Raw genomic sequence first — 17,092 nt, 5'->3', positions numbered from 1 at the left:
TGCACAAGTGTCACATTATCTCACTGCCCCGTCACATGCAGCCCTGTCCTCACTGACACATCACTCATCTCCTGATATACTCTGTGCTGCTGGGGACCCTGCTCCTCCCACTATATAACTCTCAGTCTGTGACTTCCTGCTGCCTCCATTCCCCTCCTCACATCATGTCACTGCCCCTGTCACATGCAGCCCTGTCCTCACTGACACGTCACTCATCTCCTGATATACTCTGTGCTGCTGGGGACCCTGCTCCTCCCACTATATAACTCTCAGCCTGTGGCTTCCTGCTGCCTCCATTCCCCTCCTCACATCATGTCAGTGCCCCTGTCACATGCAGCCCTGTCCTCACTGACACATCACTCATCTCCTGATATACTCTGTGCTGCTGGGGACCCTGCTCCTCCCACTATATAACTCTCAGTCTGTGGCTTCCTGCTGCCTCCATTCCCCTCCTCACATCATGTCACTGCTCCTGTCACATGCAGCCCTGTCCTCACTGACACATCACTCATCTCCTGATATACTCTGTGCTGCTGGGGACCCTGCTCCTCCCACTATATAACTCTCAGTATGCCAGTTACAGGAGACCGCGCCCCGGCTGGTCACAGGACAGTGTGCTGTGTGTATATACACAATACAGGGCGTGTTGCCCTCGCACTCACCCACTCCTTCCTCCGGCTGTGCGTGGTGAAGTCATACACCGGCACTTTGACACTTTTGCCTTTCTTCAGCTTCCGCAACACATTTACCAGCAGATCAAAATCAACCGCGTCGGGATGGTCGAAGTTGTACTCGTTCCTGGCAGCCAGCTCCTGCTGCTCCTTACTGAGGACCTGGTGAGGGTAAGGGGCAGATCAGCGCTCTGCGGTTTATGGGTATGACACATACAGGCTCTGCAGCAATGTACAACACACTGCTTGGTACAATAATACAATGCGGACACAATGTCAGCCTCAGGAGAGCGCAGAAGGGGCAGCAGAAATGCGCCGGGTAAAGGGACACAATGAACCTCTGACGCCTACATACACAGGAGGGAAAACGCGTTAGATCTGCTGTGTGTTCTCTGAGAGGACCGATAATCACTACACACAGCGAGATCGGAGACTGGCGCACGCGGTGTGACACAGTATGGAAGCTGCTCCATCTCTGTATCGGCCAATCACAGTGCATGTAAGAGACGGGCCCATCTAGACAAACACAACCTACATGATAATAGTAATGCAGAGATCTCAAGCTGAGGTATCAAGGCTGACAATTACACAGAGCAGTTATAGGGGGGGCACAGGCTGGTGATAACACAGCAGAGGTATAGGGGGGCACAGGCTGACGATTACACAGCGGAGGTATAGGGGGGGCACAGGCTGACGATTACACAGAGGAGGTATAGGGGGGCACAGGCTGGTGATTACACAGAGCAGTTATAGGGGGGCACAGGCTGGTGATTACACAGCAGAGGTATAGGGGGGGAACAGGCTGACGATTACACAGCGGAGGTATAGGGGGGCACAGGCTGACGATTATACAGAGGAGGTATAGGGGGGCACAGGCTGACGATTAGACAGCAGAGGTATAGGGGGGGCACAGGTTGATTACACAGCTGAGGTATAGGGAGGCACAGGCTGGTGATTACACAGCTGAAGCATAGGGGGGCACGGCTCCTGCATTACACCCCCCGCCTCCTCTGGAGGTCAGTGCGGGACACAGCACGTACCTTATAGAAACAGTCCATGGACAGAAGGACCACCCACGGCACATCCAGAGCTTCAATAATCTTATTGGCGACGGTGGTCTTCCCGGAAGCGCTGCCGCCACACAGTCCTGCCAGGAGTCACACAGAGTTATAGGATGGCACAATGTACAACGCTCGGTGCGACAGAGGGGCACAGTGTACAGCGCTCGGTGCGACAGAGGGGCACAGCGTACAGCGCTCGGTGCGACAGAGGGGCACAGCGTACAGCGCGCGGTGCGACAGAGGGGCACAGCGTACGGTGTTACAGAGGGGTGTGTATACATATGCGGTGTTACAGAGGGGTGTGTATACATATGCGGTGTTACAGAGGGGTGTGTATACATATGCGGTGTTACAGAGGGGTGTGTATACATATGCGGTGTTACAGAGGGGTGTGTATACATATGCGGTGTTACAGAGGGGTGTGTATACATATGCGGTGTTACAGAGGGGTGTGTATACATATGCGGTGTTACAGAGGGGTGTGTATACATATGCGGTGTTACAGAGGGGTGTGTATACATATGCGGTGTTACAGAGGGGTGTGTATACATATGCGGTGTTACAGAGGGGTGTGTATACATATGCGGCGTTACAGAGGGGTGTGTATACATATGCGGCGTTACAGAGGGGTGTGTATACATATACGGTGTTACAGAGGGGTGTGTATACATATGCAGTGTGACAGAGGGGTGTGTATACATATGCGGTGTGACAGAGGGGTGTGTATACATATGCGGTGTGACAGAGGGGTGTGTATACATATGCAGTGTGACAGAGGGGTGTGTATACATATGCAGTGTGACAGAGGGGTGTGTATACATATGCAGTGTGACAGAGGGGTGTGTATACATATGCGGTGTGACAGAGGGGTGTGTATACATATGCGGTGTTACAGAGGGGTGTGTATACATATGCGGTGTTACAGAGGGGTGTGTATACATATGCGGTGTTACAGAGGGGTGTGTATACATATGCAGTGTTACAGAGGGGTGTGTATACATATGCAGTGTTACAGAGGGGTGTGTATACATATGCAGTGTTACAGAGGGGTGTGTATACATATGCGGTGTTACAGAGGGGTGTGTATACATATGCAGTGTGACAGAGGGGTGTGTATACATATGCGGTGTGACAGAGGGGTGTGTATACATATGCGGTGTTACAGAGGGGTGTGTATACATATAGGGTGTTACAGTGGGTGTGTATACATATGCAGTGTTACAGTGGGGTGTGTATACATATGCAGTGTTACAGTGGGGTGTGTATACATATAGGGTGTTACAGAGGGGTGTGTATACATATATACGTTATGGAAAGAACTTACTGTTGATAACGTAATTTCTCTTATGTCCACAGGTATCCACAGGATAACATTGGGATATGCCGGAGCGATAGCGGAAATGGCACCAAACAGTCATGAGCTTTCTGGCCTCCCAGGATGCATCGGGGCTTCTCCATATAATCCCGCCCACCGACTCAGTCAAATCAGTTGTTTTCACCGCAATTAGGCAGTAGGCAGGAGTATCATGTAGAACCCTATTCAGGCGATAAGAACACACATGCACACCCTTCCATACAAGAGGGAAGAGGTTTAGTGATTGTCTACATCCTCAAATCAGGTGCGTCAGGGTGGGACCCTCTGGATCCTGTGGACATAGGAGAAATTCCGTTATCAACGGTAAGTTCTTACCATAACGTATATTTCTCCGGCTGGGTCCACAGGTTATCCACAGGATAACATTGGGATTCCCAAAGCCATTTTTAGTGGTGGGGATGCTCATGATTAGACAGGAGAACCTTTTGCCCGAATTCCGCGTCAAAAAGTATCCATGGCATAATGTCTAATGAATGTGTTTATGGAAGACCATGTGGCTGCCATACAAATCTGTTCTGCTGAAGCACCATGTTGTGCTGCCCATGAAGGACCTACCTTATGTGTAGAGTGAGCAGAGACATTAGCCGGAGCAGGGAGATCAGCTCGAGAGTATGCTTCTGAAATAGTCATTCGAAGCCATCGTGCTAGCGTCTGTTTACTAGCAGGCCATCCCCTCTTGTGAAATCCGTAGATAATGGAGAGAATCTGTCTTTCTAATGGCACTAGTACGATCTACGTAGATTCTTAACGCACGGACCACGTCCAGCGACGCTTCTCCCGCAGAAAGTCCCGATACCTGAAAAGCCGGGACTACAACCTCTTCGTTTAGGTGAAACTTTGAGACCACCTTCGGAAGATAACCAGATCTAGTTCTGAGAACTGCTTCATCTGGATAAAAGATCAGAAAATAGGATTTTGGTACTTACCAGGTAAATCCTTTTCTTTGAATCCATAGGGGTCACTGGAGTACTCTTGGGATATGGACGGGCTTCCGTAGGAAACAGCACTGAATATTTAAATTAGTAACACTCCACCCCTCCATATCCCTGAGCACTTACTCAGTGTTTTTTACTGAGCCGAACAGGAATTAAGAGAGGTTAATAATGGAGTATTACATATAACATAACTGACAATAACGAAGTTAACCCATAACGTTACTGACAACTAACAGTTGACACCCTAACCAGCACTTGTAACTTGAACCAGTCGGTGAAAGTGTGTTACCATAAGATCCTCAGAACTAACCACAAGTAGGTAAAACTGCTCTGGGTGGGCGTCCAGTGCCCCCTATGGATTCAAAGAAAAGGATTTACCTGGTAAGTACCAAAATCCTATTTTCTTTTTCATCCACTAGGGGTCACTGGAGTACTCTTGGGACGTACCAAAGCTTCCCCCGTGGGCGGGAGAGCTGTTTGGCACTTGTAACACTAGGCGGCCAAAGCTAGATGCTGATGCCGCAAAAGTATCAAACTTGTAAAAGCGCACAAACGTGTGCACTGAAGACCATGTAGCCGCCCGGCAAAGCTGCGTCGCAGAAGCCCCACGACCAGCTGCCCATGAAGTTCCCACAGAACGTGTGGAATGAGCGGTTACTGACGTAGGCGGTTGTAACCTAGCATGAAGGTAAGCCTGACGTATGGTCAGTTTTATCCATCTGGATAAAGTTTGTTTAGATGCTGGCCAACCAATCTTGGCAGCATCATAAAGAACAAATAACGTATCCGTCTTACGAACTGAAGACGTTCGGGATACATAAACGCGTAATGCGCGAACCACATCCAGAGTTCCAGAATGTGCTGTCAACACAGGAACTACTATTGGTTGATTGATGTGAAAAGATGACACTACCTTTGGTAAGAAGGCGGGATTCGTCCGAAGTTCCGCTCTGTCATCATGAAACACCAAATACGGTGGCTTGCATGACAAGGCACCCAAATCTGAAACACGCCTTGCCGAAGCTAAGGCTAAGAGAAAAATTGTTTTCCAAGTGAGAAACTTTATATCCACTTGTTGTAAGGGTTCAAAATATGAAGACTGTAAGAAATCTAAAACCAGATTCAAGTCCCATGGCGCTGTAGGTGGAATGAATGGAGGCTGTACCCTGAGTACACCTTGTAGAAAAGTGCGTATAGACGGCAATAGAGCCAATCGTCTTTGAAAGTAAATTGACAAAGCAGATACCTGCACCTTTAGTGTAGATAAACGCAATCCTCCATCTAACCCTGATTGTAGAAACAACAAAAGGCGGCATAACTTGAAAGCTGATGTCGGAAATTTCCGAGCTTCACACCAACCTATATATGCACGCCATATTCTGTAATAATGAGCTGCCGTAACCGGCTTCCTAGCTCGTAACATGGTTGGTATAACTGAATCTGGAATGCCCTCTCTTTTTAAGAGGGCGGTCTCAACAGCCACCCCGTCAAACGCAGCCGCGCTAAATCGGGGTAAAGAAACGGACCCTGTTGTAACAGGTCTGGACGTATCGGGAGCGGCCACGGATCGTCTGCGAGTAATCCTCGAAGATCCGAGAACCAAGCTCTCCGAGGCCAATGCGGCGCCACTAGTATGACTGTGAGCGACTCTCTTTTGATCCGTTTTAGCACCAGAGGGAGCAGCGGAAACGGTGGAAACAGATACACAAGACTGTACGGCCACGCGACAGTGAGAGCATCCACCGCGACTGCCTTTGGATCTCTTGTTCTGGACACATACTGGAGCGTTTGATGATTGTGTCGAGATGCCATCAGGTCCACCTGAGGATAACCCCATCGCTGAACCAACATGTGAAACACTTCTGGATTTAATGACCATTCGCCTGGGTGAAAATCCCGACGACTGAGATAATCCGCTTCCCAGTTGTCCACTCCCGGAATGAACACGGCCGACAATATCACCTGGTGGCATTCCGCCCAATTGAGGATTCGAGCTACTTCCCGCATTGCCATGCTGCTTCTCGTTCCTCCTTGTTTGTTGATGTATGCGACCGCCGTCGCATTGTCCGATTGCACTTGGACAGGCTGAGAGCGAATCATATGCACTGCTTGTCGTAGCGAATTGAAAATTGCGCGGAGTTCTAGAACATTTATCGACAGCAATTTCTCGTGATCCGCCCAGAGACCCTGGAGCTGACAATTTTGAATTACCGCTCCCCAACCTCTGAGACTGGCGTCCGTAGTTAGAATTATCCAATTGCAAACTCCGAACCGTCTTCCTGCGGTTAAATTGTGTTCCTTGAGCCACCATAGCAGAGAAACTCTTGCTATTGGTGACAACCTCACTCTGTGGTGAATCTGCAGATGCGAGCCCGACCACTGGGCAAGCACGTTCAGCTGAAATGGACGAGAGTGAAATCTCCCGAACTGAAGCGCCTCGAAAGCTGCCACCATTGTGCCTAACAGGCGAATGCACAAGTGTACCGACACTGTGCGTGGTTTGAGTACTAATTGTACTAGATGGCGTAGCATTTGTACTTTTTGTTGTGGTAGGTAAATCCTTTGATTGACCGTATCGAGAATCATACCTAGGAACTGAAGGCGTTGAGACGGAATCAGATGTGATTTCTTGAAATTTACAATCCAACCGTGGTGAACCAGTACATTGTAAGTTAGCAGCGCATGTTGGGTAAGTATCTGTTGAGACGGAGCTTTGATGAGCAGATCGTCTAAATACGGAACTATTGTCACTCCCAGGGATCTGAGGTGAGCTATCATCACCGACATTACTTTGGTGAATACCCGAGGCGCTGATGACAGGCCAAACGGCAGAGCCTGAAACTGGTAATGGTTCTGGCGTATTGCAAATCGTAAGAATTTCTGATGAGGCTGCCAAATTGGAATGTGTAAGTACGCATCCTTGAGGTCTAGCGCAATCATAAATTCCTTGGTCTCTAACCCCGCAATCACCGAACGTAGAGACTCCATTTTGAATCTGTAGTAAGTTACGTACTGATTGAGGCCCTTTAAGTTCAATATTGGTCTGACTGAGCCATCCGGCTTCGGGACCACAAATAGACTTGAATAATAACCCTGACCCTGTTGGTGTACAGGGACCGGAATCAACACTGCCGAATCCAGTAAGGACTGAATGGCAATTTGCAAAACTGTCCTCTTGTCGTCCGACAGAGGCAAGCCTGTCTTGAAAAACCGCAGAGGCGGCAGACAGTCGAACTCTATTTTGTAACCTTTTAACACTAAATTGCGAATCCAGCCCTCCGCGGATGTGTGGAACCACGCCCCCTGGAACGTCTGAAGGCGTGCTCCCACAATTGGAGAACCGAGATGGGCTGGTAACCCGTCATGCCACTGGCTTGTCGGTAACCTTAGCGTCTTGGCGAGTTGTGTTGGTTTGATGGAAACCACGTCCTCGACCACGTCTAGCAGGCGTGGCTGATCCTCTGCCACGTCCTCGAAAGGGCTGAGGTCTAAAGGATCTGAACGAAGGTCCAGCGTACCTTCTTCTTGGCGCAGGTGGAGGCAATGGTAAGAACACAGACTTACCTCCCGTAGCCTCCTTAATCCATGCGTCCAATTCTGGCCCAAACAACTTCTTGCCATCGTAAGGCAACGCCTCTATACTTCGTTTGACCTCTGCCTCCGCCTGATAAGTACGCAGGTAGAGTGCTCTTCGTGCCGTAACTAGCGAAGATGAAATACGAGAAGTGAGCTGACAGACGTCAGTGGACGCTGTACAGAGATACTCTACAGCCTCAATCATTTGATTTACCTGAATTATCTGGTTTTCGTCCTGTAAAACAGATTTGAGTTCTGTAAGCCATATTATGAGCGCCTTAGTTACCCAAATGCCAACCAATCCAGGTCTTAGCATCACACCTGCTGCTACATACATGCTTTTTAGCATAGTTTCTATCTTGCGATCTGAAGGATCTTTAAGCGTAGTAGCTGCTGGCACTGGTATGGTTAATTTCTTGGTAAGCTTTGACACTGAAGAATCAACTATTGGTGGATTCTCCCATGTACACGTTACCGAGTCTGGAAAAGGATAACTAGACTTAAATCTGCGAGGTATAGAAAACCGTTTATCTGGATTCTGTCTTGTTTCTACTAACATCTGATTTAGAGAATCCGACACAGGAAAACTTACTGGCGTCTTCCGTCGTTTAGTAAATACGACCTGATCATTGGTGAGAGGCTGTTCAGCTTCAGGAAACCTTAGCGACTGCCGTACCGCTCTGATGAGATCATCAATGCCGGAACTGTTAACATCCTCGCCATCTGACTCCACTTCGCCCTCCTCACCCTCATCGTGTTCCGTGAGGTCTGGGATGGAATTGTCAGAATGCAACATAGCAGACACTGGAAAATCATAAGACATATGAAAATTATCCCGTTTGCCCAAAATGGATTTGGACCGTACGCAAGGCTGAGACGCCTCCGGTAGTTCTGGCGGTCTCACCCTAGACTCAGATCTTAACGTTTCTCGTTCCAGACGAGCCGCGGTCATTTCTGTCTGAAATCTCTCCAGTACATTTACTAACATACCCCACGGAGGGTCCGGTGAGGAAATTGGTTGTAAAACAGGAGGCGAAATGGTATTCTGAACGGAATCCACAAAACATACTTTACATGTGGCAGATCCATCCGGTAACACACTGCCACATACTTTGCAAATATGCTTTTTAGTTTTTGCTGGTGCCTTACTCATTATGGCGACAGACAATACAATACACAAAAAACAGACACTTGCACGACTCAGTAAAATAGCAGTAAGGTGTCTCTGTATATAAATCTGGCCAAGTGCAGTACACGTGGCCAGTACTATGAAATTTGATCCCAAATTCCCACTAACACCCCTGTGCCTCCGGTGGTGTAGAGATGTAAGACAGGAATCTTCTGGAATCACAGAGGAAGATACAGGAAGCATGTTAAAAATGGCTGCCATGTTATACTTATACATATAATCACAGTGCTGGTTACATTCACTGATTATACTGTAACAATTCCCCTGCTGCTGCAATATTTCTCTGCTTTATTATTATTATTGTCCCCCATGTAAAGGCTGCCTGCTCTTTTAGCTTATTACAGCGGCAGCGCAGCGTGTGGGCCCCCAGCGGGTATCGTAGAGCGCTATGTGCCTCGTGTTTCCCAGCGGTGGGCTCCTGTATAATAGCTGGCGGTCAGCTAATCAAGCTAGCGCTGCGGCGGGCGGCGGCCTGTGAGAGTCGATCAGAGGTGCCTGCACGGAGGTCTGTGGCCGAACGTGCGGGCGCCTGAGCGGGGAGAGCCGCGGTGCCTGCACGGAGGTCTGTGGCCGAACGTGCGGGCGCCTGAGCGGGGAGAGCCGCGGTGCCTGCACGGAGGTCTGTGGCCGAACGTGCGGGCGCCTGAGCGGGGAGAGCCGCCTGCGTCATCAAACACTATGTCCCCACACGTCGGGGCGGCAGCGGGAGCTGACCGCCCCGTTTCACATACCTTACTCCTGCAGACGTGCGGAGGCTCCGACGGGGCTTTTCAGTAAGCGCCGGCCAGCCAGTGCAGGAGGATGTGAGGGCTGTGAGGGAGCTCTTTCAGAGAGGCCCGACACGCCCGTGCTGCTATCAGCAGCTGCACTATCCCTGACCCTGCCTTTTGGAAGGGGGAAAGGGATGTGTACAAATAGTAGAAAAAATAAAAATAAAAATAAAAGTTTCTTCAACAAAACCGTGACTTCAGGTATTAAGCTGCTACCACGTTCAGCACAGAAAAAACACTGAGTAAGTGCTCAGGGATATGGAGGGGTGGAGTGTTACTAATTTAAATATTCAGTGCTGTTTCCTACGGAAGCCCGTCCATATCCCAAGAGTACTCCAGTGACCCCTAGTGGATGAAAAAGAAAAGGAGACTTACATGACAGTGCTCCTAAATCTGACACTCTTCTAGCTGACGCCATCGCCAGTAGAAAGAGAACTTTAGCCGTCAACCATTTAAGATCTGCTCTCAAGTGGTTCAAACGGAGCCCCCTGAAGGATTTTAAGCGCCAGATTCAAATCCCAGGGAACTGCAGGAGGAACAAACGGAGGTTGGATGTGCAACACTCCCTGAAAGAAAGTACACACATCCTGTAGGTTAGCAATCTTTTTCTGAAACCATACAGTTAATGATGATACTTGAACTCTCAAGGAAGCTACTTTTAACCCCTTATCCAATCCTGCTTGAAGAAAATCCAAAATCCTGGATACTCTAAAAGATCTTGGATCCATGCTCCTTACACTACACCAATGCTGAGGAGCTGAAGAAGGTTTTCTTGCTCTAAGCATGGTTTGAACTACCTGTTGTGAAAATCCTCTTGACTTTAGGATAGAGGTTTCAACAGCCACGCCGTCAAAGACAGACGATCCAGATGGTTGTGAAAACAAGGACCCTGCATTAGTAGATCTGGATGTTGAGGGAGCAGTATTGGAGCTTCCACGGACATCCTTAGTAGATCTATGTACCAATGCCTTCTGGGCCAAGCTGGAGCTATTAGAATTATAGCCCCCTTTGCTTGCTTTATTTTCCTCACCACCCTGGGTAACAGGGAGATTGGAAGAAACAGATATGCCAGATGAAATTCCCATTTTTCTGACAGTGCGTCTACAAGGATCGCCCCGGGATCCTTTGTCTTTGACTATATATTGGAACTTTGTTGTTCAGATGGGACGCCATGAGATCTAACTCTGGCAGACCCCATCTGTTTTACTAGAGTCTGAAACTCCTCCGGGTGTAACGCCCATTCAGTTTTCCTGAAGGGTGTGTCGACTGAGAATGTCCGCTTTCCAGGTCAGCACTCCTGGAACAAACACTGCGGACAATGCTGGAAGATGGAGTTCTGCCCGTCTCAGTACGCGAGTTACTTCCTCCATTAACACTTTTGCTGCGAGTTCCTCCCTGATGATTGAGGTACGCTACTGCTGTTGCATTGTCTGAGCGGATCTGGACTGGTCTTCCTTGCAGAATGTCCTTTGCCTGAGCTAGATCCATATATATGGCCCTTATTTCCAACAGATTTATTGGCAGGCGACTTTCCCTTATGGACCATTTTCCCTGGAACCAGAAACTTTCGAACACCGCTCAACCAGCCCTGAAGAATGGCATCTGTTGTCTGGACTTGCCAATCTGTTATCCAAAAGGGTCTCCCTTGTCTAGATGGTCCGTCTGAAGCCACCAGGTTAGTGACATTTTTACGTTTACTGGAAGCTTTATCATCTGTCTTTTTATTGTCTGATGTCTTCCGTTCCATCTGGTCAGAATAAGGTGCTGCAATGGTCTGGAGTGGAATTGCGCATATTCTACCATGTCGAAGGTTGACACCATCAGACCCAACAGTCGCATTGCTGCATGGACTGACATTGTCTGACTGTGTAACAACTCCTGAGTCATTCTTGCACCTTGGATATCTTTTTCCAAGGTAAAACTATTCTTTGTAGACTTGAATCCAATATGGCCCCCAAATGAACCATCCGTTGTGACGGATTCAGAGACGATTTTTCCCAATTTATGAGCCATCCGTGTCCTTGTAGACAGACTATCGTCTGTTGGAGATGGCCCAAGAGTAATTCCTGTGCCAGGATTAAAAGATCGAGGTATGGAAAAATTCTTATCCCCTGTTTGCGGAGATAAGCTGCCATAACCACCATAATTTTGGTAAATACCCTGGGGGCTGTCGCTAGCCCAAAGGGCAAAGCCTGGAACTGAAAATGTTGCTGGAGGATGGCAAACCTGAGGTAACACTGATGGGATCGTGCTATGGGCACATGTAGGTAAGCATCCAGTATATCCAAAGATATCATGTAATCTGCTGGTTCCATAGCCAAAACTATGGAACGTAACGTTTCCATGTGGAACTTTGAAACCCAAATGTATTTGTTTAACATTTTGAGATTGAGAATTAATCGGAATGACCTATTTGTCTTCTGAATCAAAAATAGATTGGAGTAAAAACTCTGTCCCCGTTATGTGTGGGGAACTGGGATAAATACCCCAGACTGAAGCAATTTCTGAACTGCTTCTGGCAGGGCGTTTGCCTTCGACTCTATACGAGACGGGCTGGTGCAAAAAAAAAAACAAAAAAAAAACACCTTTGAGGAGGATGCCTCTTCAAAGGGAAAACATAACCGAGAGATACCACCTTCTGCACCCAAGCATCTGTCGTCTACTGATGCCATATGTGTGCAAAGTGAAGGAGTCGGCACCCTGAGACTGATGGCCAGCTTCCAAACCAGAACAGAAGCCGTCTATTGGCCCATTGCTTCCTACCCCTAGTTGATTTATTGAACTGGGGTTGCTTAAATTCCCCTTTTGCTCTGCCTTGCCATCGAAAAGGCCGACATTTCAAACCCCTAGGCTTAGGGTTATAACTAGCCGGAAACATGACCTTCTTGGATTCAGCTTCCGATTCTAGAATATCTGTCAATTGTTTTCCAAACAGAATATCACCAGCGAAAGGCAGAGCTTCTAAAACTTTCTTGGAATCTGCATCCGCTTCCCAAGTACGTAGCCAAATTGCTCTGTGAGCAGCTACCGTCAAGGCTGATGCTTTAGAAGCAATCGTACCTATATCAATTGCTGCTTCTTCCAAATATTGCACAGCTTGTTTTATACGGCCTAGATGAGACTCCTGCTCCCTGGTAGAAGCAGAGAGGCCATTCTCTAGTTCCTCCGCCCATTCTACCATTGCTTTCGCCATCCAGGCTGAAGCCATAGCTGGCCTTACAACAGCCCCTGAGAGAGAGAAAAAAAATATATATATTTTTCAAGAAACCATCTACTCTTCTATCTGTGACATCATTCAGTGAGGTAGACGGCAATGGTAAAATAGATTTACGCACAAGTCGCACGCCATGTGCATCTACTTTAGGAGGAACTTCTCCTTTTGAACAGTCCGCAGCTGGAAAAGGATAGTAAGAAACCCATTTTTTCGGAATCTTATACTTTTTATTGGGTGTAGCCCAAGGTCCTTCCATAATTTCCGTCAGATCTTCTGACTCTGGAAATTCAGTCCTAACAGTTTTTGGACGTTTAAACATAGGTGCTTTAGATTTTGACACTGCTTTGGCCGATTCCTCCAGAGACAGACTAGCCTTCATGGTGTCAGGAATCGGCGGTCAGCTGCGTCTCACCTACCAGCGCGCTGTTGTGCAGGCCTCCGGAGGTCATGTCCCCAGTAGCGGCTGTATGGATGCGCTGACCGCGAGCGTCATTTTCCGTGTCGCTCAGTGCCCCCGAGTCTGGTTCTGCGTTTGTGTTCTGCTGTGTGCCGGCATCCGGTCCGTGTGGATGCTGCTGTGATTCCTGCTTCCAATCCAGCCCTGAGTTTCCAGCCAGAACACTGCGACCAATCACTGCAGAGCAAGGGGTATAAGTTCCTGTCCGGGGCTCACTCTCATGGCCTCGGACAACGAGTCACATACCCTGTGTCGAGTTCTCCCAGTTCCTGCGTTCCTGTTTCCAGCGATCCTTTGTGGACATCTCACTTGTTCCAGATTCCGTTTCCACAGCTCTCCTGTTACTCCGGACTTCAGCTACATCCAGCTTCAAAACCCATCAGCAGTAAGAGACTCTCCTCAGGTGTTTTTTCTTATTACTTACCTGTGCACTAATTGTCAGCATACCATCTGTGCAACTCAGCCGCATAACATCTACTGGCTTAGAGACTGTCTCCTGCTTTAGCCTAAGTGTGGCTATGGACTTGTGCTTTAACAGTGACTGTGAGTTACTCATAAATTCCGGAGTTCTGCTTTCATTACCATTATCCGTTTATCCTGTGTTATTCAGAGACTGTGTATTTCCAAATACTACCGGAGTTCTGTTATCTCACCTGCATTTCATTATCAAGTTATTTACGTTCTGCTGCAAAAGACTTTTATGTTATTTGGATTCGGTTATCGGTCATAAGTTTTCTGCATTACCGGTTTCCATCATATTCAGTATTGTACCATCTGCTTTACATTAATAAATATCAGCGCTTATGCGCAGGACTTTTATATTGCCTCCCCGCTTTATACATCGCACCAACACTGACCCACTAGCGCCCCCGCCGGGGACAGACAAATCCAGAGACCTGACAGTTTGTCCGAGGCCCATGGACCCGGACGGTGGTCAGAGTGTGGGGTCAGGGACACTCCAAGGCTTAGTGTCACGACTAGATGGTCAAGAGGCTGCGCAGCAGCAGATTATACAATACCTGCAGGAAATGTCTTCTCGTTTAGATACTCTGCAACAGTCATTTCCAACCTCAGCTCCTCCAATGTCCTCATCTGATACTGCTCCTGTTCCTAGTTCCATAGTTTCTACCTCTCCAGTTGCTCCTATTCCAATGTCTCGCATCCATCTTCCTACACCAAGTAAATTTGATGGTAATCCTAAAATGTGTCGTGGATTTTTGAATCAATGCGAAGTCCACTTTGAATTGCAACCACAGAACTTTCCAACACCTAGAGCAAAGGTTGCATATATTGTCTCTCTGTTAGCTGGTTCTGCTCTGAATTGGGTCTCTCCGCTGTGGGAGCGAGCAGATGCACTACTGAATAATTATACAGAGTTTGTTGCCGCATTCCGACGCATCTTTGACGAGCCTGGGCGTACGACTTCTGCTTCTTCAGAGCTCCTTCAGATCCGCCAGGGAACACGTACTGTGGGTCAGTAAGTCATCCAGTTCCAGACATTGGCATCAGAGGTGAAGTGGAACAACCAGGCATTGGTTGCCGCCTTCTGGCATGGTCTGTCTGACCGCATAAAGGATGAATTGACTACTCGAGATCTACCAGAGCAACTGGAAGCCCTGATCTCTCTATGTGTCAAGTTAGATCTACATTTACGCGAGCGAGCCTGTGAACACTCTCGAGGTGATCTTCGCAAGCACAGAGTTATGCCTCCTGTACAGTCTCCACCTATTACTGCTGATGAACCCATGCAGGTAAACAAATTTCGTTTAACACCTGAGGAGCGGTCCAGCAGATTAAAAGGAAGACTGTGTCTCTACTGTGCTGCGGATGGTCATCTGATTGGTTCCTGCCCTGCTCGGTCGGGAAACGCCAGGTCCTAACTTGCAAAGGAGGAGTCAAGTTAGGGACCTTGAATAAAGCTCCTTCATCTCAAGACCTAATATTGCCTGTCACTTTGGAAATGCCAGATGGACTCCAGTCTTTGTCCGCTTTAGTGGATTGTGGTGCTGCTGGGAATTTCATCACACAAGCTGCAGTGGATAGACTTTCTCTCCCAGTGTCAAAGCTGTCTCATCCGGTTTATCTTACTGCCGTAGACGGAAGCCGTATTGCTGAAGGATCCATCACTCAGCAGACCAAGTCAGTAGTTCTGGGAGTGGGCTTCCTGCATTCTGAGCTCATCAAATTCCTGGTCATACCAAAAGCTACCTATGAGATTGTACTGGGTATGCCTTGGCTTCAATTGCACAATCCACAATTTGACTGGTCTACCTTACAGTTGACGGCGTGGAGTTCCTCCTGTCTCCATTCATGCTTAGCTCAAGTATGTCCAATAAAATCCACAAGTGTAAAACCTCAGTCTGGCCTTCCAGAGGCCTATCAGGAATTCACTGACGTCTTCAGTGAGAAAGCTGCTGATATCTTACCGCCTCATCGAGAATGGGACTCTCCCATTGATTTGGTCCCAGGGAGCAAGCCACCTAGAGGGCGAACATACCCTCTTTCAGTTCCAGAGACTCAAGCAATGAGCGAATATATAAAGGAGAATTTACAAAAAGGGTTTATCCGTCCATCTTCTTCTCCGGCCGGTGCGGGATTCTTCTTTGTTAAGAAGAAAGATGGAGGACTACGCCCCTGTATTGATTATCGGGGTTTAAATGACATCACGATTAAAAACAGCTACCCGTTACCTCTCATCACAGAGCTGTTTGACAGAGTCAGAGGTGCCTCCATCTTCACAAAACTGGATCTTCGCGGGGCTTACAATCTAATCAGGATTCGAAGTGGTGATGAGTGGAAAACCGCCTTCAATACTCGTGACGGCCACTACGAATATCTAGTGATGCCCTTCGGCTTGAGTAATGCCCTGGCTGTGTTCCAAAACTTCGTCAACTAAGTATTTAGAGATCTCCTGTATAAGTGTGTGGTAGTTTACCTCGATGACATCCTGATATTTTCCTGTGACTTAGTTACTCATCGCCAACAGGTAAAAGAGGTTCTTCGACGTCTTCGGCAGAATCATCTGTATGGCAAACTATCTAAATGTACGTTTGAAGCTTCTTCAATATCTTTCCTGGGATACATTATTTCCGGAACAGACCTTCAAATGGACCCAGCTAAACTAGAAGCCATAGAGAACTGGTCTCTTCCAACAACACTCAAGTCAGTTCAACGTTTTATTGGCTTCGCTAACTACTACAGGAAGTTTATTAAGGGCTTTTCCACATTAATAGCCACAATTACCTGCCTAACCCGAAAAGGGGGAAATCCTTCCCAATGGTCTGATGAAGCACTGTCTGCTTTTCATAAAATAAAACAGGCTTTTATTTCAGCTCCCGTGTTACAACAGCCAGATGTCAACAAGGCCTTCATCTTGGAAGTAGACGCCTCAACGGTTGGCGTGGGAGCAGTCCTGTCACAGGTGGGCGTTGATGGTAAGACTCACCCTTGCGGGTTTTTCTCTCGTAGATTCTTGCCCGCAGAAATGAACTATACCATCGGTGACCTGGAGCTGTTGGCAATCAAATTGGCCATTGAAGAATGGAGATATCTGCTGGAGGGTGCGAGATTCCCTATTGCCATCTACACGGATCACAAGAACCTTCTTTACTTGAAGGCAGCGCAGTGTCTGAATCCCCGACAAGCAAGGTGGGCCCTATTCTTTTCTCGTTTTGATTTTAAGTTGATGTTTAGACCTGGCTCACAAAATGTTAAGGCAGATGCATTATCTCGCTCTATGAGCTAAACTGAGGAATCATCAGAACAAGCTGCTCGACCCATATTACATCCTGTGGTGTTTGCAGCTACAGGGGTGTCCCAAGTTCCACCTCCAGGCAAGATGTTT

General features: G+C 47.9%; 1 protein-coding gene across 9 annotated transcripts in view; it reads right to left on the bottom strand.

The window, feature by feature from the left end:
• The window catches only part of LOC134908800 (uridine-cytidine kinase-like 1), a 157,410-nt gene that overhangs the window by 126,781 nt on the left and 13,537 nt on the right, over positions 1 to 17,092 (bottom strand). For all 9 annotated transcript variants that reach the window (XR_010175794.1, XR_010175795.1, XR_010175796.1 and 6 more), the window contains exons 3-4: positions 1,712 to 1,818; positions 663 to 833 (exon numbers count right to left, since the gene is read on the bottom strand). Coding sequence is in view for 2 of the 9 variants with exons in the window: in XM_063914924.1 (XP_063770994.1) it covers positions 663 to 833; positions 1,712 to 1,818 (278 nt within the window). In the remaining 7 variants the exon portion in view is untranslated. The remainder of the gene's footprint in view (positions 1 to 662; positions 834 to 1,711; positions 1,819 to 17,092) is intronic.

The sequence above is a fragment of the Pseudophryne corroboree genome, chromosome 4, assembly GCF_028390025.1.
Source record: "Pseudophryne corroboree isolate aPseCor3 chromosome 4, aPseCor3.hap2, whole genome shotgun sequence".
Lineage (NCBI taxonomy): Eukaryota > Metazoa > Chordata > Amphibia > Anura > Myobatrachidae > Pseudophryne > Pseudophryne corroboree.
Note: the sequence above shows the minus strand (reverse complement) of the source record. Positions and strands in the feature narration are given on the sequence as shown.